Source organism: Ips typographus, linkage group LG7 (assembly GCF_016097725.1).
Source record: "Ips typographus isolate SLU linkage group LG7, UJ_Ityp_2.0, whole genome shotgun sequence".
Taxonomy (NCBI): Eukaryota; Metazoa; Arthropoda; class Insecta; order Coleoptera; family Curculionidae; genus Ips; species Ips typographus.
In genome coordinates, this window is record NC_138428.1 from 1,326,423 (window position 1) to 1,351,366 (window position 24,944).

Genomic DNA, 24,944 nt, shown 5'->3' on the forward strand with positions numbered 1-24,944 from the left:
GTGTATGGTTATCAGAAAGTTATAAATTAGCGTTAAAACTAAAAAAAAATATTCAGAAAGTCTTCCTAATCCGGACATTAAACACAACTTTGTTTATAGAGGGCGCTGTGTAGCCAATATGACCAACTTTGGTAACTGAAGTGTTGGTTTTTTCTGACATAAAAAGGGTTAGAAATTCAACTCCAGACTCAACAAAATTACAAAAACATGACTTACAAGTACAGCGCAGTCTGGACTAGTTTCGTGTAACACTTTATACCGAAAAATACGGAAATCTAGTAGAAAACAAAAAGAAAAATATCGCAAGATGGTCACTAGCAGTGTCACGTGACTTATATAAGGTTGAGTTTGGGTGATTTTATTTTGTGGTTTAAAGCTTAAACTTTTTGGTAAAAGTAACATTAACATACTAGAAACAAGCCCATAAATAGTTTTAGGGAGTTGGAACAAAACAAAATTAATTAGTAAAGACTTACATTGCACTCGTCGGGTTTTTCCACGGTGTTAACCAAACCAGCATCTCCATCAAGTCATTTTAGGGTCCTGAATCTTTTAAAAGCCTTTAACAACGTTTTTGTGGCGTTTTTCAGGTCCAAACAAGCAAAAACTGAGAAAAACCGACCGGTAAGCGGTAACATATACGCGATCGGATGTCAAACTGAACAAAAACCAAGATGGCTTCCAAAAACTTTCAAAATTTGTCAACTGTCATTTTTATTATTCTGATCCTTTTTCATATTACAGAGTTTCTGAAATAGAGCAACATGGCAACTCCGTATGACTGTAAATTAATTAATGAGTTAAGTCAGTCTTAACTCTGCTCCGAAATCGTGCTTAACAATTAACAAAAAAGATTTTAAAAAACGCTCCCCCCTACTTCAATGTCAAACGTCACATCGGCAGCGCCCCCTACTCTGCCAAGCTGTCAGTGTCAGTTGCCATTTTCCTCAACAATTCACATTGACGTTTCACCAGTAGCAGAGTACTAAAGGCCCAACAATTCCAAACAAATTTGCTAGTTACTCAGGTTTGTTTTCCTCGAATAACATGTGAAAACACTAAAAGTGTACGCGCGCGAGTGTTTTGTGGCGTTTGGCGTTCCGTCAGTGTCTCTAGGGCCGCATGGAAACCCCCAAATCCGGTTCGTGTTGCATGCCGACAAAGATGTTTGTTTCTATTCAGGGAGACCCAATTAATTCATTTTCCTGCCAATTCCTGGCTATTTAAAACTGATTTCAGTGTCCCGTGAATTCGTCCATACCGTCAGAATGCCGCTTCCGGGTTATTGGACCTTAGTCAGCGTTTTAATTCTCTGTGTTTGTGTCCAGCTACATGGTGAGTGTTATTACCCACTTGGCCAGATTGTTTTAAGTTAACCGGTGGTTAATTGGTTATTAACCTCGCACACTAGTGTGTTAAGGCCAGTTTGCTTATGTCATCTATTTAAAGTTGTTTTGTTTGATATTGCCACTTGTACTTTCAGGAGTATGGGGCCTAAAGTGCAAATGTGACATATGTAAAGATAAACAGGATGTGTGCGAAACTGATGGATACTGCTTTACATCAGTGCAAAGGGTTGCAGGAGAATTAGTGTACAGTTATCGGTAAGTCAGCAGCTGCCTCCCTCTCCCCCCACCAGTTCCTAGGGTTTTTTTAAGTAATCAAACCACTTTTGGTACCAGAATTAGGTTGATTATCATGTTTTTTAATCAGGAGGTGTAATATTACTGTTGTGCTGTAAACAAACCTTATCAGTTTTTAAGGGGGGCAACAGGCTAATAATATTAGGTGATAATGCCATTCAAACCCTGAATCCACCCAGAAAAATTGGTATGCCAGTCACCCTATTGTCCTATCTGATTCCTTGAAATTGATGATTTCCACCTTCAGACTTTTAAACAGGACAGACAACATTTGAAATGCTAATTTATAGTAAATGTTGTTGTCTATGTCTGATTTGTACAGGGTGTTTAAATGAGTTGAAACCAAACTTTGAAGAAGCTTGATGTCAGAGTGATTTGACTTTTGTTTACCTATGAAACTGATTGTTAAATTATTTTGGGTCAGTATCTTAGAAAGCAAAAGTTTTAAAATGTATATACTTGAGTATTATTTGGAGCCTTCACCAACTAATTCAGACCACTGCTCATAATACCTTTCCAAGCTTAATAACAGATTTTAAAGTTGAAGTTTTACTATTTAAAGAAGAGGCTGCCTAGATAAGGAGAAATTTTTTCCTCCCGATACTGCGTTATCCGCGTGGTGTAAGTCGGCAAACTCCTATTGCTGTGAAACGGATTTCTGTAATAATAAGACTGATCATATGCTGATGGCCAGTGCAGGTAACTAAGGCGTGTTCCCCAAAACTATTTTTTTGTGTATCCCTCTGAAATAACCTCCTACTAACTCTCGACTCAAAAAACTCCTTTTTGCGAGTGATGCTTGCAGTGTGGAGTTGTTTTTTTTTAAGTATACAGTAGATTTCCAGCCTTAACTGACGCTATAACCGTCTATTTTTAGTTGTTGTTTTTCACCGATATAATAAATAACAGGATCCAAAAAACGCAGTTGGATTACATGTGAGATTCAAAGGTTTCTCAGGAGATTAAAGGGGGGGCGTAGAAATTAGGCAAGCTTTGACCTTATCCTAAATTGTTTGCAAAGCAAAAACATTGTTGTTTTTCTTGCTCCAATGGGTAAGAGTGGTAACTATGCTAAAACCTGTCGGTTAGTTCCTTTTACTATCCCCTTTTCTTCACCTGAAAGGGGGTCAATCACTAGTGATGATCAGTTAGTTAATATTTACTATTTTATAGTCTTAACTGGTGTGTTAAGACAATGTTAAGTATGTAACAACCTATGGGAGAAGGTTGTTTAGGACTGACTTTAAAGGATTGATGTCCAAAACGAGGGAGTAGTGGTTGACCCCCCCTAAACTTCCCGATTCGGCTGGCTACCAAAATTCGAACAAAACCCCAATAATTGGCTGTTTGCGCATCAAAATTCTTATCCGAAAAACAATCCGAACCAATTCCAGATGTTTGGAAAAACGTTTGACGCTACCGACGAACAACCCGATGTTCTGTCACTCGACCAAGAACCGACTCAACGCCACATTCCTGATGGAATGCTGCAAGTCCGAGGATTTTTGCAACGTCCATCTGAGACCGGTTCTCATGTCCCCGCCAACAGGTAAAAGGGCGGACAAAGGTTGCCGTAGACGTGGTTGTTGTGTCCGGTTCTAGTCCGGACTTAGGTGCCACTGTATATATTGATCTTAACCTCACTTTTGTTAATATTTTTTACTTTCTGGCTAATAATTTTCTATTCGGCTTTGTTTCTTATTATTTTTACTACTAAAGCAACTTGGCCTAACTTGTATTATATACCATATATTTTCAGTAGGTAGTATTGGTGGTAGTAAACTTTAGTGTCCCATTATTAACTTGAAAAGTCGATACAGTGGGTAGTTTGTGATTGGTCAAAAAAAAGCTGCTTTTTCTTGACCAACTTTTTGAGATATCCAATAATGGCTCACTGCGTGTGTAGCCTGGAAGGTACCCGACAAACTGCCTCAACAAAGTAGCATTAAAGTGATCTATATTTTTAGATGTTTCAATCGGAAAGATTTTCCCACTGCAGTCCATCTTTTCCAAAATCATCAAAACCACTGTAGCGAAACGATTCCGTTCCAAAGTTATTCGGGGTGCTGCCGAGATAGGGACATGTGTAACGAGGTGATGTTGCACAATATAACGTGGACGAGTCCAGGTTAGCGTCACCCAATCACCGATCACTTTTGTCAAAAAACGGGGTTCAGGTCTGGACGGCGTCAAGAATTTCGACTGTCCAGGGTTGGACCACCGCGCAGTGTTCATACTATATAATTCAGGGGGTCCATACCATGTGACTTGTCCGTTTTGTCATTTCGTTGTCCGTGTCCATTTGATTGAGCATGGAGCCGGTGTAATCGTTGCCGGATTCGAAACGGGGGGGGAAATACACGGTTTGCTGCATTTTGTCCTAATTTCCTCGTAATTTGAAACTCTAGCAGGACCATGGAAAAAGTCTGTTATACCATGTCACTGAAGTAAATTTGTCCCAAGTGACCAGCCAGACCAGCATAACACAACGGTGGAACAGTAGTTTTTAGACCATTAACCACTTGTTGGAATTGTACTTTAAAGCAAAAGTACTTTCACTTTTTTCATTGCAGTCTTCATCAAAGGTTCATCATAAGTACAGTGTGTCACAATATTAATTTCAGCAGACAGTTTGACTGAAACTGATTACAAAGAAATTCAACACTAGAGGTCATATCTCCCATCTGTCATTCCACTTTCTTAGTACGTAGACTTGTCTTCTGAGATTTTTTAATATATTCTGCATTGAACACTTTCAAACCTTAATGAAGGCTACAATGAAAAATTGTTACAACTCAGTGTTACTTTGGTGAGTTTACACCACGCAACTTGTTTTGTCGTAAGTAGGTACAGAACAACCAGTAAGAAAAGCATGTAGATTGCAGTTTTAAGGGTGATCTTGCCGGGGAGACTAATTATTAATTTTTCCCACTTTTAATCAGTAGAACTACTAAATAATACGCTTATATTGTTCATACCGCATCCCGCATGACTTTGATCGCTTCTCGCTTTTTTTCTTTCGCATGTCAGCATGATTTCACACACCATTTCCGGCCGAGTTCGTTCATTGATTGTTGATTATCCCGCACAGCGCCAAAAGGCACTTTCATGTCCTCGGTGGAAATAGCCATGCTAATCTTGGTGCCCACTTTGGTGTGCTGCGCCATCGCCCTCACTTACTACTGCTACAAAACGATGAACCACAACAGAAGAGGGTTGCACCATCACTTGCAACATGGCGATGACAGTATCGAGGCCCCCGACCATCCGATTTTAAGCAAGAATGTTAGTTTGAGGCGTATGATTGAGATGACGACCAGTGGCAGTGGCTCTGGTAACTTTTCCACGATTATCTCCTAGGTTCTAGATGATTTGTCTGCTTTTATAGGTTTACCATTGTTGGTGCAGCGTTCTATCGCCCGTCAAATTCATCTAATGGACGTAATTGGTCAGGGACGGTTTGGGGAAGTTTACAAAGGTAGTTGGCGGGGGGAGAATGTGGCCGTGAAGATTTTCAGTTCGAGAGAGGAACGGTCCTGGTTTCGCGAAGCCGAAATCTACCAAACTGTCATGTTGAGACATGAAAACATCCTCGGTTTTATAGCTGCGGACAATAAAGGTAACTTATCACAAAACTACCTACTAAATGGTTTCAGGCAGTTTCTTCTCTTCTATTTGTGACGTTCCGTATAACTGTACGAGTTTGTGTTGACAGATAACGGAACCTGGACTCAGCTTTGGCTTATTACCGACTACCACGAACATGGAAGCTTGTTCGACTACTTGAACCGTGCCACTTTGGATCCCAACAGTATGATTCGTATGGCTTTGTCGATCGCTACGGGGCTTGCGCACTTGCACATGGACATTATGGGTACCCAGGGCAAACCGGCGATAGCGCACCGTGATTTGAAATCCAAGAATATCCTAGTGAAATCCAACAGGACCTGTGCCATCGGTGACTTAGGGTTGGCAGTCCGACACGATGTCACCACCGACACTGTTGACATACCGTATAATAGCCGAGTGGGTACTAAACGGTATATGGCACCTGAGGTAAGATTGATTGTCCAAATATACTTGGCCAACTTTACAATTTACTAAGGGTCATATAGTTTACCCGTGCGTCACGAAGACTACGTCATTTATAATCATATGAATCAAATCAAGTTTTCGTCAACAAACCTGTTGTGTTCATATTATAGAAAAGGGCGTGTCTAAAGCTTCGTCACGTTTAAAATTTTGCGTGTATTGTCAGTCAGAAAGTAGAGATCTTTGGCTGCAAATTTGCACTAAAACAACCTTAGACCAAAGCAAATCAAAAATATCTTGACCGAAATAACATTTGTTATTTATGAGAAGTCTCCGTTTGGATCATAGAATTCCGTCTAAATTTGAAACCTAATTTATTTACCAAAATTCGCAGAGATGTATTCACCAATATGTAGTATTTTTTTAACTTTAAGCCCTTGATTTAGGTTCTGGATGGTTACATGTTTCTCTAAAATAAATACAACAAATTAAAAATTCAATAAGACATTCTGAGTGATGCTGTAGTATCTCATTTTCAGGTTGCAATCCACTTATTTTATTTTAAACTCGCTGGAAAACATTTTAGACGCTTATTTTATTTTTCTATGACTTTATTATTAATATGTTTGAAGAAATTTGTATGAAAAATCTATAATGCAACCCAAAAATCTCAGTCTTTGGAAACAATGAAATGTTAATAGATGTTTCTTACAAAAGTAGATATGTTTTACTATTATTAACATACTATCGTTGTACATATCATATAATGTATTTCGAACATCCATTTTAATGCTTTCAGATGAATCAGTGGTCTTGGCCCGTCGATAACGTCTCGATTTACGTTTTCTAGGTGAGAAAATCATAAGATTACTTGCTTGTTTTTTCCGAATCGAATAAACAGTTTTGCGGGAAATTTTCAAAGCAGCTGCAACCTTTTAGTATCAAAAAATACATCAGTAAGGTCTTAAAATTTCTTATTTTCTTCCTGAACAGATGATAAAGCTTCTAAAGGTCCTCTATTAGTTTTTTCCAATTCAAAATATTCACAAAGGTTAAGAATTAACTGCTGGGCTTGTCTGTGGAGAATTTTTCCAGACATTTTCTAAAAAAATACTGTAATAGGAAGTAATTCCGAATTTAGGAAAAACCAAATGGCTAAATAAAAACCATAACAGACACTCCCACTTTTTTTTCAAAACAGGTTAGTAATTGTGCCAATTTTGGTTAGATCGTGACAGCCGACATAAAAAAAATAAAAATATTAATAATAATATTATGAAAGTACTTACAGAATGTTAAAAGCGTAGAAACAATAGCTCTTAAAAGAACTGTGGTGGTGTAGTAAATAGAAAACTTTATAAATGATTAAAAACGCAAAGAAACGGAAAAGAATTAATAGTAAACAAATCAAATAAATTTCGATGGTTTTCAAACTGACAATGACTGAAATAAGCGCTAATCAGTAAATGTTTTTTTTTTTTTTTGGAAGACATTCACTTAGATATTTACCCTTTCTGAAAGTGAACAATAGACAAGGATGAAGTCAATAATGCATGTCTACTTCTAAATCACAGGGGGATGACGCACGGGTAAATGAATAATTGTGATTTGACTGTCAATTCTACTTTTTGTTAGGTCTTGGACGAAACTATGAACATCGATCAGTTCGATTCGTTTAAAAGGGCGGACGTATACGCGCTGGGTTTGGTGCTGTGGGAAATGGCGCGCAGATGTAACGTGGGTGGCATCTACGAAGACTACCAGCTGCCCTTTTTCGATGCGGTCGCTCCCGATCCGGGTATCGAAGAAATGCGAAAGTACGTCACCCAATTTTGCCTTTTGTTCCTCTTCAAGCGTGATTTACGTGCAGGGTGGTCTGCGTGGAACAAAAACGACCGAACATCCCCAATCGTTGGCATTCGTGTGAGGCGCTGCGCGTCATGATCAACCTGATGAAAGAGTGCTGGTACCAGAAGGCGGCGGCGCGACTTACCGCCCTCAGGATAAAAAAGACCTTGTCCAATTACAGAACGGCAGATGCGCTGAAATTGTGAAGGGTTTAAGGTAAGTTTTTACCAGTTCAGTTAAATTGTCTACATTTGTTTTTTTGTTACAGCATGTCGGTGTTATCACGGACGTTTGTGGATTTTTATTGTTTTTTTTGTTGTTGACAGTTAATTCCCTAAAGTTTTTTTTTTTGTAAACAATTACCGAGTAACGGTTTTTGCAATGAGTCGGGCGCTGTTGTCTCGCATCTTTGTGTTTAACTCGAGTTTAAGCTGTGTTGCCAGAGTGTTACTAAACCAAACAGAGCAATTGGTTAGAGGAAGCGATAACACTGGCTTGTTCACTCGATTTTTATACGTATATTAGACATCTCTCTCAGGCTTTAACTTTTTAAGGAAAGTTGTTTCTTCTTCTCACATAGTATATATTAATTATTATAACCGGTGTGGAAAATTTAAAATGACCCATAAGGAATGTTGGAACACCCCAAAGTGTCATAATAATTTGACTTGACATATGTCCCGAAGTTTTGCTCCTCTCTTGTCATGAATAGTTTCAAATTTTCTACACGATAATACCGGGTACGGATGTCGAACGATTTTCTTAGGTTAAGAGAGCGAATGATCCGTTACAATCTCCACACATTAATGAACTGCCTTACTCCAGACTATACAGAGTGTAAATATGTAAAAACGTCACTCATCTGCAGTGCAGTACACTGGTAAAATTTGGTTAGAACATTATTTGAAAAGTCAAATTTTGATAACCTGTCGAATATTGATGAAATAGGCAAATGGTTAATTATTTTGAAATTTACATTACATACATTACGTCACTGTCTGCTACATGTTTATTAGTTGTTTATACTTATTTACATCCTGTATATACATATATAGCATTTATTAAATAACTTATACAAAAGGTACCTCAAAATAAACCGTAATCCATTCCGTAAATCATTACCTCCACTTTCGTACAGGTGGACAAATTTCGATGTTTCTACAGTGTGAACCAGTTTTTAGTTGCAAGTGAAACTAGGAATAACGAAACTCAGCTTTCAGCTTGCTGTGAGTTAGACAAATATGCAACCAACCTGTGGACTTACCATCTCAGTCTACCCTGTTGTAGAGATTCACGATAAAAACAAAAATTTGTCTACCTTGTACACAACAACTAAGACTATTAAGGGCGTTAAAGAACGAAAAGGCGTGGCAACACTAAATAGACACGCCCCCACCTAGTCATCCCCCTCGCCCCCCCGCTATCTCCCCCTTTCTCATAGAAATTCCAGAAGCACTCTTCAGTGTACAAATTCCGTTAATGTGCGCGTGTGTATAAGTTCCTAATCTGTAATGTTCGAGCGTAACGTTGACACGTAGTAGTGAATGCTGTTTTTGTTTTTTTGTCGGGCGCGGCCCTGTTTGTCTTTTACAGGCCGCGCTACCCTCTCCCTCACCTTCTGTACAAAGCATATTTTTACCTAAGTCGTAAGTTTATATTATATACGTAACGAAGCTAATTATAGGGTTTGTTGGTAGCGGTAGATTGAGCTTACAATACTTTAAACTCGTTCTAGCAGAGAGTGTATACGGGGTGATCGAAATCCACAAATTTTGTACACCCCGTATACTGAACGAATCTTGACTGTTTCACTTTGTCGCTCGTGTAATTAAAAAGTGTAAATACTAACGTTGCCTCTTTCATATTTTGATTAAATATCGTCGAGTAACAATAGTTCTGTAAATGGTACAAAAGAATAGAAGTTGTAATACTTTATATAAAAATAAAAAAAAGATTGTAATACAAATTCCCTCAGGACGAACTTAGATGTACACGCAAAAAAAGGCAATAGTTTTTAATTAATAACTGTTACGATGTTGATGATGGGCGTGCGCGAATGATTTTTCATGTTAAGTGATTGTTAGGGTATACGTGGAATGGGCGTGATCGACCTTTGTAAAGGTCGCTAATTGTAAAACCTGTTTTATTAAAGTTTACGTTTTTTTTTTATTATTATTTAACGATTTATGTACAGTTGTTCTAGTTTAAGAAAAGCTTATAAACGTAGGTCTACTCTATTATGTAAACATTCTTGCAAATATAATATTGAACTTCCAACACTAAAGTTTTTTGCGTTTTTTTCTGGTGTTGCCAATTAAAAGTGTCCCATTCAAAAACAGTTTCTTTAATAAATAAATATGCCCTATATAAGTACTCAAACAAACAGTTTTTTCAGCTTTTCTTTGTCCTGCAAATCCTTGGCTTTTTGCATCTCTTCCAGTCTAGTCAGCTCTTTTTTGGCCAAACTTTCCAGGGATTGATCTAGTTCCATCACTTTTTCCAGGTCCTCTTTCGCTTCTTTGGGGTTCCAGGCCGCCATGTGGGCTTTTGCCCTCCGGAAATACGCTTTGACGTTATCTACAAAGATTCACGTCAGTTGTGGGTTTGTACGGAGGAGTAGCGCCACCTTTGTCGTATTTAAGCACTTCAGTGCAGTGCGTTATTACCGGGTAGTAATCTTCCTCGTTTAGTTTACACTGCGCGAAATTCAACAGTAATGGAAGTTTCTGGCTGTTAAGTTGGTTCCATTCTATGTCATGCGGTTTCTCTTTCAACATTAACTGTTCCAGTAATCCAATAGCTTTAGCATACAAATCTGAGGCTTTGGTAAAGTTTTTTTTATTGTACTCTTCATTTCCTTGTGATTTCAGTTTGGGGATCATTTCAATTTGTTCAGTTTCATTCAGTTGCCAACTCTCTTTTTCATACTCATCAGGTTGTTCCACTTTTACAACCTCTAAATATTGGTTTTAGAGCACAAACCAATGCAGTAGTATCAAATAAACACATTAAGAGTGTAAATAAGGTAAAAGTAACAAAGTTGATAATTAAACAAGGAAAACTTAACTTTAAAAACTCACCCATAGTAAACTCCAAGTCTTGTGGCTGCCTCAATAAGATATTCAAATCATCATACCCCACACCTTCACTCTGTAAAGTCATGGCACAACTATGTGTATGTTTCCTCTCATTTTCAGGTTTGTGCATGTCCCTCAAAGTCTTTGACACAAAAGGATACTCCATAACCAACTGTAATAAACGTTTAACGCATTTTAAACCTTCCCTCCCTCCAAAAACACTCACGCTCTTGTCAACTCTAAACTGAGCAACTTCCTGCAAAGCCATTTTTTGTATAATAGCCTCCCACACCTCCAACTTGAATTTCTTCCCCAAAACTATGTGCAGCGGTTCTCCCTTACCCATTTTTCTCGAATCGTCGATCACCGTCTCCTCTTTATCGCACAGTTTGGTTTGGAAGTGGAAGTACACCTGAAAGAGGCTGCAAATTTAAAGGAGGTGTGTTTGAGGTTAGGGGTAGGTTACCTTGGTGCCGTCATTGAAGGGAACAGGGGCGGTACCAGCGTAGAGCACTTTTTTTACGATGTAATCCTTGTCTTCGCTCATTTTAGCTAAATTATTTTCAGTTCAATATGCAACAAGTTTGTTTATTTTGATTCAGTTCAGCAAGCTGTCAAATGTCAATGACGTAGTTTCGGTCAACCATAGACTCTTATAAAAAAAAAAAATTTTACAGCTATCACGTGATAGTATTCGTTATTCGAGATGAAAGACCACGTGATACTTGTACTTAGATGTCTAGTCCACCTACTCCTACTGCGTCAGGGATCAATAACCTGAACCGGAACTGTGAAAATTGAGGTTATGTGAACAACTTTTTGTGTACTTAATTTAAAAAAAAAATTATTAAAAAAACCCATAAAAACGAACAATAACATGCAATTCTACGTGTTTCACTAGAAGAAATATAAGGAAATAAGGGACAATGGCCAAGTAAGCAACCTAAATTATAGTGCCCAAATCAAATTACAATGTTCCCAAATTTTGCCTTTAAAGAGAAACCACAATAATCTTTCTCTACGACACCGAATTACTGAAACACGAGGAAGACGACCCCAACTCGGCCATTCTCTACTTTTACCCGACATGGGTGTCAGACCATCAAAAGACTGCTTTGTGTGGCCAATTAATAGGTACCATAATTTGTCTACGAGGCTTATTTTCTATGCCAAAATCAGTCTCTCTTCAAACTGGAAAGTTTTTTATTATACGGAATGGAAGATATATTTTGGTAAGTTTCAGGGAATATACAATTATGACTGTCTCCTCTTACCAATCAAACATTTTCACTAAATGATCTTGTAGGTTGTGGGCACTGATAGAAACATTTCTGATTGGGTCTTAGAGCAAAGAGCCACACGTATTTACTCTTTAATAAACTTTTTTCATGGAGATTTTATCACTCTGGCATCAGCTTTTGAGAGTGATAAGCTCCAAGCCAAACTGTACCATATTTTTGATACTTATTTGAAACTTCTTTACCTCAATGGCAGTATTTTTAGTTTTATGCCCCTTTGGGATTCTCCTAAGGTAGGTTGATGTTAAAAGTTGTGGGTATTTTTCAAGTTTTTTTTAATTGTTACAGACTGAAAGTGATTTGCATGAAAAAATTGGTGATTTTCTTAAAGGCTGTCAGAATGTTCCTCATTGTTTGGGTGGTACTCTCTTATACTACAACAAGTTAGTTTGTGTTCTAAGAGTGTGACTGTTGGTTAAAATTGAATAATTGTAGAATAGTTCAAACGCAGCTCTCTAAGCAAACAAGCAAGATGATTGCATTTTCTGATCCATACCACATAAGAAACCCTGCTGAGTTATCTGGCGCGCACTACAAAGCCCCTGAAGGGGTTAAACTCCTTCAAATTTTCATCCCTAACTCTGAGTACGAAAGTTTGCCTAACTGGTCCGTTTGTAACTGTGCCGAGTCAACCCCTAAGAATGTGCTAACACAAGAATTACCGTTTTACCTGCGCAAAGTACCACCGAAAAAGTGGCACAAACGCAGGTCTAGACCGGTGTCTTTAGACGTGAAAGGGTGTGGCACTAGTGGGGGAAATGGTTCCCCCATTACGCCACTTTGGGGCTATTTTTCAGCCGTGTCAACTCCGTTGGAGTGTAAAAGTTTTGTGGAACCTCCCAAGGAGCCTACAATAACGCGGATATGCAGTTTGACCAACTTGACAACCAAGTCTAGAAAACAAATGCTGAGATGGAATAGTGTGGCAGACCCACAATTTCCTTATTTCAATCACAATCAAGTTGCTGTCAGTTGTTTTCTAAGCAAGCAAACTGAAGGGGGGTTAAGAAAAAGTAAACTGGAGGAGAGGAAAAAGTCTCTAACATTACCCATTAAGCCACCTAATGCTAGTGAGCCTATGAGGTGCACTGCGTCTAAATCACCTGGTAATTGCTTGCTTTGTATGGTTATAACTACTATGGTTAATGTTTGACATACTAATTTTGGGACACTCTGTATAAATCTATGATGGGAAAAATTTTCAGGGGGTTATACGACTCCATTAATGAACAAACTGGCAATCAACAATCCGCACAAACCATCCACGTCATCGTTCCCACGTAAACTAACCAAGGAGAGCCTGAATAAGACTGAAACCAACAAACCTGAATCGCGACAAGCCATTTTGTTTCTCCAAGGAGAAAAAGAACTGGTATTTGCTGCCGTGCTAAGCGAACCTGGTGTACACAACCCTTTGATCCTCCAAAAACTGGTAATTTTATATTTCCAGCCTTGTTGTGGTAAAGTTTCAGTTGAGTTGTTCAGCACGAATGGTGTTTGGAAGGGCTTCCCGCCTTGGAGAGGCAACTGGAAGGTTGTATGGAGGATTTTAAGGGTAATCCACCCCCTGATGGGCTTTACAGTGTTTTGAGTTTGGACAGTGATTGGGAGACGGTGAAACGTGAAGGTTTATGGGAGGATATGGAGGATTTGACTCTGTCCCATGGAGATTATTTGGATAATCCAGATTTGACTGATATTTACGTGAGGTAAGTTGTTTTAACAGATTAGTTATTTTGTTAATGGGATTTTTAAAATGCACATGTTAAATTCAGAAAATTACTACGTTTACACTGGCAACTCAGTCTTTTTCGTTGTAAACCTTAAATCTAGTAAACGCGTACCTATCAAAGATATTCTCATGTTTAGGGGCTGCGCCCTTTTTGAGCAGGACGTACACCCCCAACGACCCCACAAAAGTCAAAAGGGCCAGCCCGATTTGCACACACTCGAACACTAAAAAGGTCATCAGTAAGTTCAGGTCGCGTAACACAAACAATCCTCTGGCGATGCACAAAACGAGCACGAAATCGAAACTCGCACAGTGCAGGCACAGAATCAAATAGAGCAGCACCAATTCGGAACGGTTGAAGATCAGGCTCAGGGTGTAGGGTATAAAAGGGACGGTGTAAACCAGCTTAAGCCCTGTGGCGGTCTGTTGTAATAGACTTAGTTGGTCGGAGGCTTCAGTGAAAAGGGCGTAGAGTTCGGCCAGAAGGGACAGGGCGAATAAGAGCCCTAAGGCCCAGGTTAGTTTTTTTAAAGGGCCGAGTTTAAGAGACATATGCGTCAAAACATAACCACATTAGATTAAGTTATGTCATTTGGCTGTGTTTTAAGTAAATGCTGACTTAAAACTGTAAATTTTCTGTTGTTTAAGAAAACCAGACTCAATCTTGTTCGCTCATCGAGAAGAACAGTTGGAGGTGTATTATCAAGAGGGCGCAGCGCCCTGCAAAGGTTTGTTGCCCCCGAACGATGTGTTGGGCACCGTACATCATACAGCCAAAAAGAACCTGGAAAAGTATCACAACCTAACAATGAAATAAGTTGGTAAACTAAGCAGTATTTCAAGTGTGTATAGTTTGGTCTATAATATAAAGCAACATTGTCATGTGTTTTAGATGCATTATTAAGGGTGTTTAACCAAATTTTTGGTCAAGTACCCGCATAACTACTTCATATAAGCATACAAATAATAATACAGGGTAGAAGCCAAAAGTATTACTTAGATGAATATATTTTATTGCTAATATAGCAGGCTTTTGTTAGTTTAGAGTTATTTAGGGAGAAAAATGTTTTTGTTGCTGTTTTCCTATTTTTTTTTTAAATGGTTGTAGAGAGTACTTAAATAAATTAGTTGATGTAAGGTTTTAGTTTCATTTTACCCTAGTGAACTTAATTAAGGGTCTAATTCAGAGTAGAGTAGAAAAATCAAACAAACAAACAAAATTTCTGTTATTTGATTTTGGTTGATATTACATAAACTTTGACTTTAATAAATTAGCAACATATTTAATCAGTCTTAAGGCCTTTTTGCACCAAATATCTTAAACTTCCACACTGGAACAACTTCAATATGGGATCTACAAAAATATAAGTTGCGGTTAAGTTTTAGTGCAATTTATACACTCGCCTGTAACCGAACTGATCCGCCACATAATTAACAATGTAAACCAAACCATCATCAGCCACCCATCCATATTTTCCGGTGACTGTACCATCACTTTTCCGTTCCTCATCCTTGAATTGTTTATTCTCAGTGCTTGGATCGTCTATGTCGTAACCGAAGGAGTAAGTTCCTTTGCCTGTTGCATTTTGTTGTTTTATTTACTAAAAAGACAGGAAATACACGTACCTTCAGGTTCAAAAATAAAATAACTGGATGCTGCATCGTTTAGAGATAGTTTGGGTTCATTTCCTGCTGGTTTAGCTTGATTTGGAGTAATTAAGACGACCTGAAATTTTCACACTATTTTACAGAGGTGTTAATTGGGATACTTAAAAACCAACTACACTTAAGCAAAATGGTACTTACGGACAACAACACAATAGTACCATATTTCATTTTAGCCACTTGAACAAACGAAGACGATTTGAGCGAAAATTTCTATGCAAATCTTCCCACTTTCAATTTATATTTTCTCAACTCCCACTTGAACCGTGTATAACGGACGTGGTTTTTATAGGTGCTTCCCATCAAAAACACCATAAATTTCCTTAAATATTTTATTAATTTATACGATCAGATAAGGGATCAATCATTTTAGGAATCTTGAGCCATTAAAACATCAATAACAAGCACTGAGGGAGATGATTTACAGTTCCGTAAGTTTGGTACTTTAATTGCACTGTCACTAATGTAAACGTAGTTATTCGAACTGTTTAGAGGCCTCTGGCAACCTTGTTAACAGAGTTTAGGAAATTAATTCTAAATTCTTCTAATCCTAGAAGATTAATTATTGTAGACATAGTTATGTAGATCTAGAATTATGGCATACAAACTTTAAATTCAAAAATGCATTTTTGATATTCTATCTGCATTTGAAAAGCTTCCAGATCATTGATTGCAAATCTACAGAAGACAAGTTTACCAAAATTTTATTTTTAAAGCTTTCAAAAAACAAATACTCTTCAGTTTAATATTTAAGGAGTCTAACTTTTGTTTGTTTAAACTAATTTATTGTCACTGTACTGTAAACAGTAGAAATTGTTTAACAAGACTGACCGCATATATTCGAAAAGGTGAATACACTCATAATATTTACGCATATAACAATATATTTGAAATTTTATCAAGGCAATAAAATGTTCGGTTTACGGATTGGTGGTATACGAAAAAGGCGAAAAAGTAATAAAAATATCGTGTTTTTAGTCGAGTTGTATTCATAAAACGAACCATTTATACTAAAAACTGCCAGTTAATATAATAAATTTAAATAGAGTGACGTTATGTGTTATTGGGACTTTTTTGAATTTTATATAAGTAATTTATCTGACCTAGTTTTGTAGTGTAAAAAACTGGCACACATTCAATTATAGTTGATTGTTATGATTATTTCAAAAGCAATAAGGACAAATTCCCAAACGAATTATTCATAAACCTGGGGGATGTAATCGTTCTGCAGCCAAATAAAATTATTCATAAATCCAGCAACAAATCAAAATCATTCAATAAAATAAAATATTTAAGTTTAAATCCGCGAATTTGTGTATGTTTTAATTAATTAATAATTATAATGTTTTAGTCTCTTTGATTAAAGTTTTTTCTTGGTAAATTGCCATATGAATGCAAAATGCAAGCATAAAACGGAAATTTTAAAATATTAATATTGTAGTAAAACTTGTTTTCAGTATGTTTAGTGGTTTTCTGCAGTGATGTTGCTAAATTCTAATCCACTGGATAAGCTAAATCATGACAACTTGAGAAATTATATGCAAAAGAATTAAAACACAGAGAACCATCCTGAAGATGATGTTCTTGGGCACTTGGATGACGATCAAGTAAGTACCCATGTAAAACTTGATGAGGGTGACACTAGTGTATAGTGAAAGCTTCTTGAATATTATGAAAATAGATAGTGAAGATAAAAACTCTGTAACCTAACATATCATTTGAGAAAGGTGATCTAAAACCCTCTGAAGTTGTTCTCCTATAAAAGACCTAACTAATTCTGTGATGAAGATGTTTTCAGCCTGTTTTTTGTCATTTCAGCATTGTCTAAGTAAAATTTGCTGTTTAGTACAGAAAAAAATGTGTTTCTTGATGTTTTGTTAGTTTCTCGAGATAATCTTACTTTGTTTTGAAATGTACATTTAAGTTTTCAACATATCATCAGTGGAGCACCACAAAGAAGTTGCAAAAGGTACATAATTTCAAAATTAACCATAAAAAATCAATAATGATAAGAAGAGAGAACCTATACAAGTCAATGAACTAGACAAAAATGGAAAGATAGTTAGTATAAGTGTCAGTCAGCCAAACTCGATGTGATTTGACAGTTAGGAGTCTTCAACAAGATTTGGAGTCTTATATAAACACTTACAGAGTTTCTCTTCATCTTTCTCTAGCTCATTGATATGTATTGGGTATGGTATCTCTTCTAATTGTTCATGTTGTTTCAACCGATTTCCTGTGGATGTGACAACGCTGAATCTACTGAAAATAAGTCAAAAATTTTATTTGATCAGCAGATACAAATTGGCTAACCTAACATAACTACCTTGAAACCCTGTAAATATGATGCCTGAAGATGTACAAAACATTAAGAAACCTCATGGAGAGGCGGTTTTTTTTATATTTTGACAACTTCCAACCAGCTCATCCGCTCATCCAATTGCTTGATGGAGAAGGTTAATGATGATGATAACTTGGTGAACCTTATGGGAGCTGCAGGAGATCTTATCTTATTTGAAGATGATTTAAATTGAAACAGTGAATTTTCATGATTTTGCAGTCGAATGGAATTTTTTCCTGTCGTTTCGTCAGGAAGGAAGCAATTCCATTCGACTGTCAAATCTTCATACTCTTAGTCGAATTATGAATCTTGGTGAACTTTATCTTAATAAAAATTGACATTTTCAATCCTATATCACACTGTAAACATTCAAACTGTACTTTCGAGCATGGGAGGGGATGTCCTAAAAATAATAAATTTAAAACCCTCCGATTGGTTGATATTTTAAGGTAATTGTTAGGTTGTAGGGCGGTTCGATTTAAGGGCGGGGGAAGGGATCAACAAGTGCCTGCCTTCCAGCCAATAGCAATAACAACCCTTAGCGGTATTAATATTATTACTTATGTGGAATGAAAGTGTGGACTGACCTGAAATTATTAATACGGTTGGTAAGGAAGTATTATAACACTTTACTTCAAACCTTCAGAAAGGTGTCAGTTGTATTTGGCAACTATGGGAGTAAGTATATTTAAAAAAAAAGTACTTAAACAGAATTTTTAATACTATTTCAGTTGTATCCAGCAAGTAGATACTTCAAAAACCCGATAATGTGGTCATCAATCTTAGGCGCGTTTCCATGGCAAATGATTTTCCAAGAAAACGCCAAATTGCAGCAAGTATACCGTTGGTATTCCAATTTCATGCTGACCTGGTACTTTGGAATGGTCACGACCGAGTACATCCAGTTGTACCACATACTCAACGCTAACGTGATCCAAATGGATGAGGTGTGCGAAAACGTTTGCATGTCTCTGGTGTTTACCTGTACTGGCTTAAGAGTATGGGTTATGCGTCGTACCAACGGCTTAAGTGAAATTATCCAGACAGTGGTGGATGCTGAGAGAGAAGCGGACGGTTTGGATGACGAAAAAGTTATAATTTACACCGCCAGTTGATTGTAAATTGATTGTATTAAATTCCAGACTAGACAATACGAGGATATCCACGTGAAACACATGGAAAAAGTATCGTTTATTTACGCTGCTTTTGTTTTTATGTCGGTTACTAATGGATGCTTGGCCACTCTGTATGCGGATACGAAAAGTGTCATTATTGGCAATTCTACAATAGTCGAGAAGCCTTTGATTATATCCACTTGGTTTCCATTTGATAAAAATGAACACTACTGGGTAAGACCATTTTTACTAACTGGTGCTATAAAAAAGCACTGTTTTAACCACAGGTGGCTTATGGCCTTCAAGTATTCGACGGTTACATGGCTGCCCTAACCGTGGCCTGTACAGACATTTTGATGTTCAACATGATCAGTTACCCTATAGGACAACTGACCAAGCTTCAGCACTTAGTCAGGAACATGGCCGTTTACAAAACACACTTTGAGGCCTTTCCCACATTCACCAAAATCGTGCAACGCCATAAACACGTTATAAAGTGCGTTTCAAATTATCTGATGTAATTTCGGTTTTTAAAAAGTGAATTATTCTAGATACGTGGAATTGTTCAATCAGTCTATGGGCACATTTGCCATATTCGAATTTGTACAAAGTTCAGTTCAAATCGCTTCTGTTTTAGTGCAAACTTCTCCGGTAAGATTTTCTGTTTGTCTTGATGAACTGTATCTTATTCTTATACTTATATACAGGATGACCTGACTTTAATGTCGTTCTGTTTTATCGTCTTGTTCTTCACTAGCATGCTTACAAGATTGTTTATGTACTACTACTCTGCTAATGAAGTCATAATCCAGGTTGTTTCCGTCAAACACTGATAATAGTGTATAAAACGCTAAATTACACTTCCAGAGCATTAATCTGGGGGACTCAGTATGGGAGAGTAGCTGGTACCATCAACCCCACCAACTGAAACAGGCAATGCTGATGGTGTTGGTAAGGGCTCAGAAACCTGTATCCTATAAAATTGGTGGTTTTGGAATTATGTCCATGCAGTCGATCGTTGCGGTAATTTTTCTACCAACAAGTCAGTACTGCTATATTTTGTGGTAATTTTCAGATTCTTAAAGCTACCTACACCTACATATCGGTAATTCTTAGAAATTAACTGCTTAATTAAGTGGGATTTTTCTAGTAAATTGTTAGAAATGTTAGTTGATGTATTAATAGTAAAAACCTGTGAAAAAATTACAAATAAATAAAGACAAGAATGTTAACAAACTATGTTATAGGGGGCGCTGCGCAAAGTCCAGCAACAACCATCATACACGCAATACGGCGGCCATTTTTTAGCTTTTTCTGACGTTTCAACCAGATTTTTTTGCCTATTTTTTTAAAGCAAAAACTGCTCTAAAGGAGCTTTTACAACCACCAACCAAAACTACTCAAAGTAAATTCAAGAAAACTTACCTCTTGTCACACAATTCATTTTCTCCATGATCAAAAAGGTTTAACAGCCTTGCCTGACACTGAATTACATCCCAAGGCACTGGTACACTACATTTTAGGCAGAAAATCGACAAGTTTTGACCAAAAACGCTGAAATAATTACCAAAGTGAATGCAACAACTCATGAACACAAAATATGACCGTGTGTGTTTAGATGGTTGCCTAAGATGCAGATTGCAAAATGTATAGCACAGCCACCGCTTTACCGTACTTACACTAGCTTATAAAAGCTTCTAATACAAAAAATAATGCAATTTTTGCTAAAAAAGACGCGTTAAAACCGAAAAATAAACCACTGAATAAAGAGCCAAGCCAAACGTTTTCTTTAGGTTCTTCTGTCAAAATCACAGCCGCCTCGACTCCTCAGTGTTTGACAGATGGCATCAAATAGTTTCTCTCTTTTTCTGTTACGTTACGTTATTAGAGTGTTATTTCTAATGGTTTAAGTTTCTAAGCTTTATTAGGCAAATTAAACTGTCTATTGCATTGATATTTAAACTTTTATTATTTTTTTATTTAATTACAGGACGCAGAAACGATGTAATTTTGAACAAAAGAAATATAGTGAGTGGCTGTGAATCCCCGCTTCAAGGTGTTGCCACATGTTGTCTAGCAATAAAAAAGCATTAAGTTTGAATATTCTGTTTAAAGTCATTCAGGTGCAAACCGTTTTAATAAGGACTTCCTGTTTGTTAATTCATAATTGCAGTGTTTATGAAAAAAACTAGCTCTGGCAACACTGCTTGAGAATCAATCAGATGACTTTGGCAGAGCTGCCATAGGATATAAAATTGCCTAAAAAGTATTAAAACTCGCCTAAATTCCATTTTTTGTATGCTTTTATTGTATTTTAGGAAACAGAACACTTTGGCACGCTGATCCTATAATCAGCTATAATATAAAAAATATTCTAGTGGGAGTGATTTAGTTGTTTTCGTTGCATCTCACTCGCAAATAATTTAGATCTTATGTGGCCGTCTTTGTCTGGGTCAGGACACAACACACGCATGTATCGGCCACTGCCAAGGCAAAACCCAAGTATTTTCCGTGTTTATCTGAGTAGTGAAGCAAAATGCTATGATAACTTTTGACTCTGCCGAAGTCCGCGTCCCGATCAAAGCGTGCCAGAGTTCAGAAATAAACTTGCGGACCGCTGCAGTCCGGTCCGAGTTGGTGCACTTAACGCGTGCATCCATTACGTAATACGAGCAGGAAGAGTTATTTCATATTTAATTAATTCCGACCTTGTGCAATTCCGCCACGGAAAGGAAATTCCATGGTGCCTATACAACAATAAAGGACAGGAACCGGTTGCAATTAACGAGAGCAACGATTGGTTGAAATTGTTGAAACAAACGAGGATCACGTAAAATCCGACCAATTAGGTACGATCGATAAGTAGGTTCCATTAAAAAGTCAGCTGCCAATATGCGGAGGGCCAACTTCACGTCAGTGCGCGTCGTGCTGGGCGAAGCGCTTAACGGTGTTGATAGGGGCGTTAGCGGAGCCCCATTTAAAAGGACGATGGCGAGTCAAGGGGGCCGGCAACGGCACTGTCTGGGCATAGACACTTTGAACCCCAACATTAAAGTGTTGGAGTATGCTGTGAGGGGCCCTTTGGTCACCAGAGCAGGCGAAATCGAAAAGGAACTAGAGAAAGTAAGTTAGAAAAAAACTGCATTGGTGGCAAAACAATCGACCATATCTTGGGTTGCAAATCTCTGATTTTGTTTATTGCACCTCTCAATAAAATAAAAACAAATCAATATCAAAACAGTGTGATAAGAGATGTACTTTAAACCATCAGGGATTATCAATCATTACGGGGTTTATCAATGAACAGTCAACAAACCAGTCTGATTACAAGCAAGGTGGCCACTCAGTTTAATATAGTTTACTAGCACAAAAATTTTCCACTTTATAGTTGAAGACTCAAAGATGCCAAGCCAAAATACATTGACACACACACTTTAAAATTCCACTTAATATAAATAGAATTCCTTGATCCTGACACCTGACTGCAATTCTGATTCTATTTTTAAGCAGTAAAGGCTTGCTTTGTACCTTTGAAATTATCTATTAAATCCCTAGATCCCTAGAGCTTTGACTGCTTTTAAATCCATTAGATTTAAATGTTAAACTTTAGCATAATGATACACAATCAGTGTCAAATTAGACTCACTGTACTGACATTTACACACTGTATACAGGGTTTTTACAAAGCTTGTCCTAGTTGACACACTTTGTTTAGTGTGAGAGAAGCTTTGTGTGTGTTCACAGAGTACACACTCTGTATTTTAGTGTCTTAGTTGACTTTTAGTCATAAATTGCCTAATCTTAATGCAACAGACTTTATTTTGGGGTTGTAGAGATAAATGTGTACTTACCTTAACTCAATTTGAGGTCAATTGCAATTGAATTACTCTCCAGGACACTTCTAACTAGTTTCTTAGTCAGTTTTGTAGATAAACTAAACTATGATGTTCTCCAGACTGTAAGGTTTGTTGCAAAGTGGTTGAAAGAGCTTCTGACATCATCTTTCTAAAGAACAGTAATAGGAGTATCTCTTGATCTTTCAGGGTGTTAAGAAACCTTTCAAAGAAGTAATCAAAGCTAACATTGGCGATTGTCACGCAATGGGACAGGTGCCCATCACCTTTATTCGGCAAGTTTTAGGGTTGGTCACCCTACCAAAACTGTTGGATGACCCCAGGTAAGATTACCGGTACCTTCACCACATTGAATTAATCAGAAAGTTGAAAAAGCTTCCCAGATGATGCAAAAGAAAGGGCTCGCATTATCCTAAAAGGGTGTCGAGGGGGTTCGGTGGGGTCATACACCGATTCACCGGGTATCGAGATTATCCGTAAACACGTGGCCCAATACATAGAAAGGCGAGATGGTATTCCCTCTGATTGGCAGAACGTAATTATCAGTGCTGGTAAGATTTAGTGAATAATAACAATAAATCAGTGTAATTTAGATTTATTACCAGTGGTAGTAAAACTGTAATAAATATTTCTAGACCATAAAGTGTGGTGGATTAAGGAATTTAATTTTTGTCTTTAGGGGCTAGTGATGCCATAAAAAACGTCCTTAAACTACTAATATGCAACGTAGGCGGTAAAGCACCTGGAGTAATGATTCCCATACCCCAATACCCTTTGTACTCAGCCTCATTGGCGGAGTTTGGCATTACCCAAGTGGGCTACTACCTAGACGAGTCTAGAAACTGGGGTTTGGACATTGCCGAACTGCAGGTAATGTCCCAACTGGTCCAGAGCGAAAAACGTCAAACTGGCTAAATTTTAGCGATCCATTACCGAGGCTCGTAAAACGTGCAACCCTCGGGCCATCGTGGTAATCAACCCGGGCAACCCGACCGGTCAGGTATTGTCCAGGGATAACATTGAAGAGATCATTAAATTCGCGTACAAGGAACGATTGTTCATTTTCGCTGACGAGGTGTACCAAGACAATATTTATGCCACCGGGTCCAAGTTTTACTCCTTCAAGAAGGTTCTGGTGGAAATGGGGGAGCCTTACAGTTCCCTGGAGTTGGCTAGTTTCATGTCGTGTTCGAAGGGTTACATGGGGGAATGTGGGCTACGCGGAGGCTATGCTGAGGTAAGCAGTTTTGTTTGATGTATTTCATATAAAATCAGTATGTCTACATGTGCAGTATTGTTTGTAATTTGGGATCAATCAGAAAAAGCTTTGTGACTTCTCCGGCTCTGAAAGACGACTTTTCTTCTTCTATTTTTCCACTGGAAAACAAGTCTGGAGAAAGCCATAATACTGACTACTTTCTGAACATATCTTACCTCCGTTTAAGTCTTCAAAATTAAGCAGCACAAGTGTTACAACTAATTGGTATATTTTCAATTTTTCCTTTATTAAGGTGATCAATATGTGTCCTGAAGTGAAAGCCATGTACCTAAAAGCCATCAGTGCCATGTTGTGTCCCACCGTTTTGGGGCAAGTCACTCTAGATGCCATCGTTAACCCCCCACAAAAAGGGGAACCCAGTTACGAGTCATTCACTAAAGAGAAGAAAGACGTTTTAGATTCCTTGAAGGTAATCAGTAAAAAACTGTTACGATTAACTGAAACCAGTACATTTGGATTGTAGTTGAGAGCCAAAATGGTGGCGGACACGTTCAATTCCATGGAGGGATTCAGTTGTAACGAGGTCCAAGGCGCTATGTATGCATTCCCGAAAATCACTTTGCCGCCAAAAGCGATCGAGGCAGCGAAAAAAGACGGCAAACAAGCGGACGTGTTTTACGCTTTCGAACTTTTGGAAAACACCGGAATTTGTATTGTTCCCGGATCTGGATTCGGTCAACAACCGGGCACGTACCACTTCAGAACCACCATTCTACCGCAACCTGACAAACTGAAAAGTATGCTGGAAAAATTTGCAGAGTTTCACAAGCAATTCCTTAAAAAGTATTCGTAAATTTACGTTCTAGTCATGACATTAAAGAGATGACCGAGCGGTTTACCTATTTTTCAATTTAGGATTAAAACTGTTGTGATTTTTGATTTTTTGTTATATGAAACAAAGCTCTAACCTAAACTCTCTGAATCTTTATGTAGTTTTTTTGTTGACACTTTTTTTGTTATGTTTATTTTGATTATTTACTTATTTTATAATATCAAATTGTTGAAGTCACTCTAAGAGGTAATCCATGTAACGCAAGTAATAAACATTGTTAAAAATAAC

The 24,944-nt window shown here is 37.7% G+C and overlaps 6 protein-coding genes and 1 long non-coding RNA gene across 13 annotated transcripts; 4 read left to right on the forward strand and 3 right to left on the reverse strand.

Moving 5' to 3' along the window:
• The first annotated feature begins 939 nt into the window (after window positions 1–939).
• Window positions 940–9,807, forward strand: babo (TGF-beta receptor type-1 babo). Of its 3 annotated transcripts, none has more exons than XM_081983205.1 (9): window positions 940–1,335; window positions 1,484–1,604; window positions 2,206–2,342; window positions 4,735–4,977; window positions 5,032–5,262; window positions 5,359–5,699; window positions 7,311–7,492; window positions 7,546–7,739; window positions 7,792–9,807. In XM_081983205.1, the coding sequence occupies exons 1-8, from the start codon at window positions 1,269–1,271 to the stop codon at window positions 7,727–7,729; spliced, it is 1,506 nt and encodes a 501-aa protein (XP_081839331.1). In that variant the 5' UTR covers window positions 940–1,268; the 3' UTR covers window positions 7,730–7,739; window positions 7,792–9,807. The 3 variants fall into 3 exon arrangements, with proteins under 3 accessions (XP_081839331.1, XP_081839329.1, XP_081839330.1); XM_081983203.1 differs by lacking the exon at window positions 2,206–2,342 and adding an exon at window positions 3,611–3,771 and having other exon boundaries at window positions 941–1,335; XM_081983204.1 differs by lacking the exon at window positions 2,206–2,342 and adding an exon at window positions 3,038–3,192 and having other exon boundaries at window positions 942–1,335.
• Window positions 9,808–9,851: 44 nt separating this feature from the next.
• LOC145731444 (AH receptor-interacting protein) lies at window positions 9,852–11,227 on the reverse strand. The gene is made up of 5 exons (XM_081983247.1): window positions 11,067–11,227; window positions 10,827–11,012; window positions 10,604–10,772; window positions 10,150–10,479; window positions 9,852–10,100 (listed from the first exon to the last, which is right to left on the reverse strand). Exons 1-5 carry the CDS (start codon window positions 11,145–11,147, stop codon window positions 9,898–9,900), a joined length of 969 nt encoding a protein of 322 aa, XP_081839373.1. The 5' UTR covers window positions 11,148–11,227; the 3' UTR covers window positions 9,852–9,897.
• Window positions 11,228–11,376: 149 nt separating this feature from the next.
• On the forward strand, window positions 11,377–14,767 carry HPS4 (Hermansky-Pudlak syndrome 4 protein). 3 transcript variants are annotated; one of them, XM_081983178.1, is made up of 9 exons: window positions 11,377–11,534; window positions 11,598–11,832; window positions 11,907–12,131; window positions 12,187–12,281; window positions 12,334–13,004; window positions 13,104–13,330; window positions 13,384–13,607; window positions 14,279–14,472; window positions 14,523–14,767. In XM_081983178.1, exons 1-8 carry the CDS (start codon window positions 11,527–11,529, stop codon window positions 14,445–14,447), a joined length of 1,854 nt encoding a protein of 617 aa, XP_081839304.1. In that variant the 5' UTR covers window positions 11,377–11,526; the 3' UTR covers window positions 14,448–14,472; window positions 14,523–14,767. The 3 variants fall into 3 exon arrangements, with proteins under 3 accessions (XP_081839304.1, XP_081839303.1, XP_081839306.1); XM_081983177.1 differs by having other exon boundaries at window positions 14,279–14,767; XM_081983180.1 differs by lacking the exons at window positions 14,279–14,472; window positions 14,523–14,767 and adding an exon at window positions 13,768–14,252.
• A 72-nt stretch (window positions 14,768–14,839) lies between these two features.
• Window positions 14,840–15,696, reverse strand: LOC145731471 (larval cuticle protein 65Ag1-like). Its single transcript, XM_081983282.1, has 4 exons — window positions 15,437–15,696; window positions 15,257–15,356; window positions 15,035–15,206; window positions 14,840–14,984 (listed from the first exon to the last, which is right to left on the reverse strand). Exons 1-4 carry the CDS (start codon window positions 15,464–15,466, stop codon window positions 14,924–14,926), a joined length of 363 nt encoding a protein of 120 aa, XP_081839408.1. The 5' UTR covers window positions 15,467–15,696; the 3' UTR covers window positions 14,840–14,923.
• An 807-nt stretch (window positions 15,697–16,503) lies between these two features.
• On the forward strand, window positions 16,504–20,575 carry LOC145731429 (putative odorant receptor 92a). Of its 3 annotated transcripts, XM_081983226.1 has the most exons (9): window positions 16,506–16,902; window positions 18,097–18,314; window positions 18,368–18,727; window positions 18,779–18,985; window positions 19,039–19,247; window positions 19,303–19,402; window positions 19,459–19,563; window positions 19,619–19,774; window positions 19,827–20,575. In XM_081983226.1, the coding sequence occupies exons 2-9, from the start codon at window positions 18,309–18,311 to the stop codon at window positions 19,872–19,874; spliced, it is 1,191 nt and encodes a 396-aa protein (XP_081839352.1). In that variant the 5' UTR covers window positions 16,506–16,902; window positions 18,097–18,308; the 3' UTR covers window positions 19,875–20,575. The 3 variants fall into 3 exon arrangements, with proteins under 3 accessions (XP_081839354.1, XP_081839352.1, XP_081839353.1); XM_081983228.1 differs by lacking the exon at window positions 19,459–19,563 and having other exon boundaries at window positions 16,504–16,902; XM_081983227.1 differs by lacking the exon at window positions 16,506–16,902 and having other exon boundaries at window positions 18,069–18,314.
• A 126-nt stretch (window positions 20,576–20,701) lies between these two features.
• On the reverse strand, window positions 20,702–21,199 carry LOC145731492 (uncharacterized). The gene is made up of 2 exons (XR_014178817.1): window positions 20,883–21,199; window positions 20,702–20,824 (listed from the first exon to the last, which is right to left on the reverse strand). It is a non-coding gene; the product is annotated as an uncharacterized LOC145731492 (long non-coding RNA).
• Window positions 21,200–21,353: 154 nt separating this feature from the next.
• On the forward strand, window positions 21,354–24,943 carry LOC145731415 (alanine aminotransferase 1). The gene is made up of 7 exons (XM_081983201.1): window positions 21,354–21,874; window positions 22,795–22,928; window positions 22,981–23,156; window positions 23,285–23,475; window positions 23,528–23,842; window positions 24,117–24,293; window positions 24,348–24,943. Exons 1-7 carry the CDS (start codon window positions 21,644–21,646, stop codon window positions 24,675–24,677), a joined length of 1,554 nt encoding a protein of 517 aa, XP_081839327.1. The 5' UTR covers window positions 21,354–21,643; the 3' UTR covers window positions 24,678–24,943.
• Window position 24,944: the final 1 nt, after the last annotated feature.

Excerpts from the sequence above, each read along its gene's own strand:
- babo (XM_081983203.1), top strand. The coding sequence starts at position 1,269 with ATGCCGCTTCCGGGTTATTGGACCTTAGTCAGCGTTTTAATTCTCTGT. Across the intron at positions 1,605-3,610 it reads GAATTAGTGTACAGTTATCG|ATGTTTCAATCGGAAAGATT; the intron begins GTAAGTCAGCAG and ends CTATATTTTTAG. Across the intron at positions 5,263-5,358 it reads TATAGCTGCGGACAATAAAG|ATAACGGAACCTGGACTCAG; the intron begins GTAACTTATCAC and ends TTGTGTTGACAG.
- HPS4 (XM_081983177.1), top strand. Across the intron at positions 12,282-12,333 it reads ACTCTCTTATACTACAACAA|AATAGTTCAAACGCAGCTCT; the intron begins GTTAGTTTGTGT and ends GAATAATTGTAG. Across the intron at positions 13,005-13,103 it reads CACTGCGTCTAAATCACCTG|GGGGTTATACGACTCCATTA; the intron begins GTAATTGCTTGC and ends AAAAATTTTCAG.
- LOC145731444 (XM_081983247.1), bottom strand. The coding sequence starts at position 11,147 with ATGAGCGAAGACAAGGATTACATCGTAAAAAAAGTGCTCTACGCTGGT. Across the intron at positions 11,013-11,066 it reads CCTTCAATGACGGCACCAAG|GTGTACTTCCACTTCCAAAC; the intron begins GTAACCTACCCC and ends AGCCTCTTTCAG. Across the intron at positions 10,101-10,149 it reads AGTGCTTAAATACGACAAAG|ATAACGTCAAAGCGTATTTC; the intron begins GTGGCGCTACTC and ends GAATCTTTGTAG.
- LOC145731429 (XM_081983226.1), top strand. Across the intron at positions 18,728-18,778 it reads ACGGTTTGGATGACGAAAAA|ACTAGACAATACGAGGATAT; the intron begins GTTATAATTTAC and ends ATTAAATTCCAG. Across the intron at positions 19,775-19,826 it reads CCATGCAGTCGATCGTTGCG|ATTCTTAAAGCTACCTACAC; the intron begins GTAATTTTTCTA and ends GGTAATTTTCAG.
- LOC145731415 (XM_081983201.1), top strand. The coding sequence starts at position 21,644 with ATGCGGAGGGCCAACTTCACGTCAGTGCGCGTCGTGCTGGGCGAAGCG. Across the intron at positions 23,157-23,284 it reads GAACGTAATTATCAGTGCTG|GGGCTAGTGATGCCATAAAA; the intron begins GTAAGATTTAGT and ends TTTTGTCTTTAG. Across the intron at positions 23,843-24,116 it reads TACGCGGAGGCTATGCTGAG|GTGATCAATATGTGTCCTGA; the intron begins GTAAGCAGTTTT and ends TCCTTTATTAAG.
- LOC145731471 (XM_081983282.1), bottom strand. The coding sequence starts at position 15,466 with ATGAAATATGGTACTATTGTGTTGTTGTCC. Across the intron at positions 15,357-15,436 it reads GTACTATTGTGTTGTTGTCC|GTCGTCTTAATTACTCCAAA; the intron begins GTAAGTACCATT and ends TGAAAATTTCAG. Across the intron at positions 15,207-15,256 it reads TTTTATTTTTGAACCTGAAG|GCAAAGGAACTTACTCCTTC; the intron begins GTACGTGTATTT and ends AAAATGCAACAG.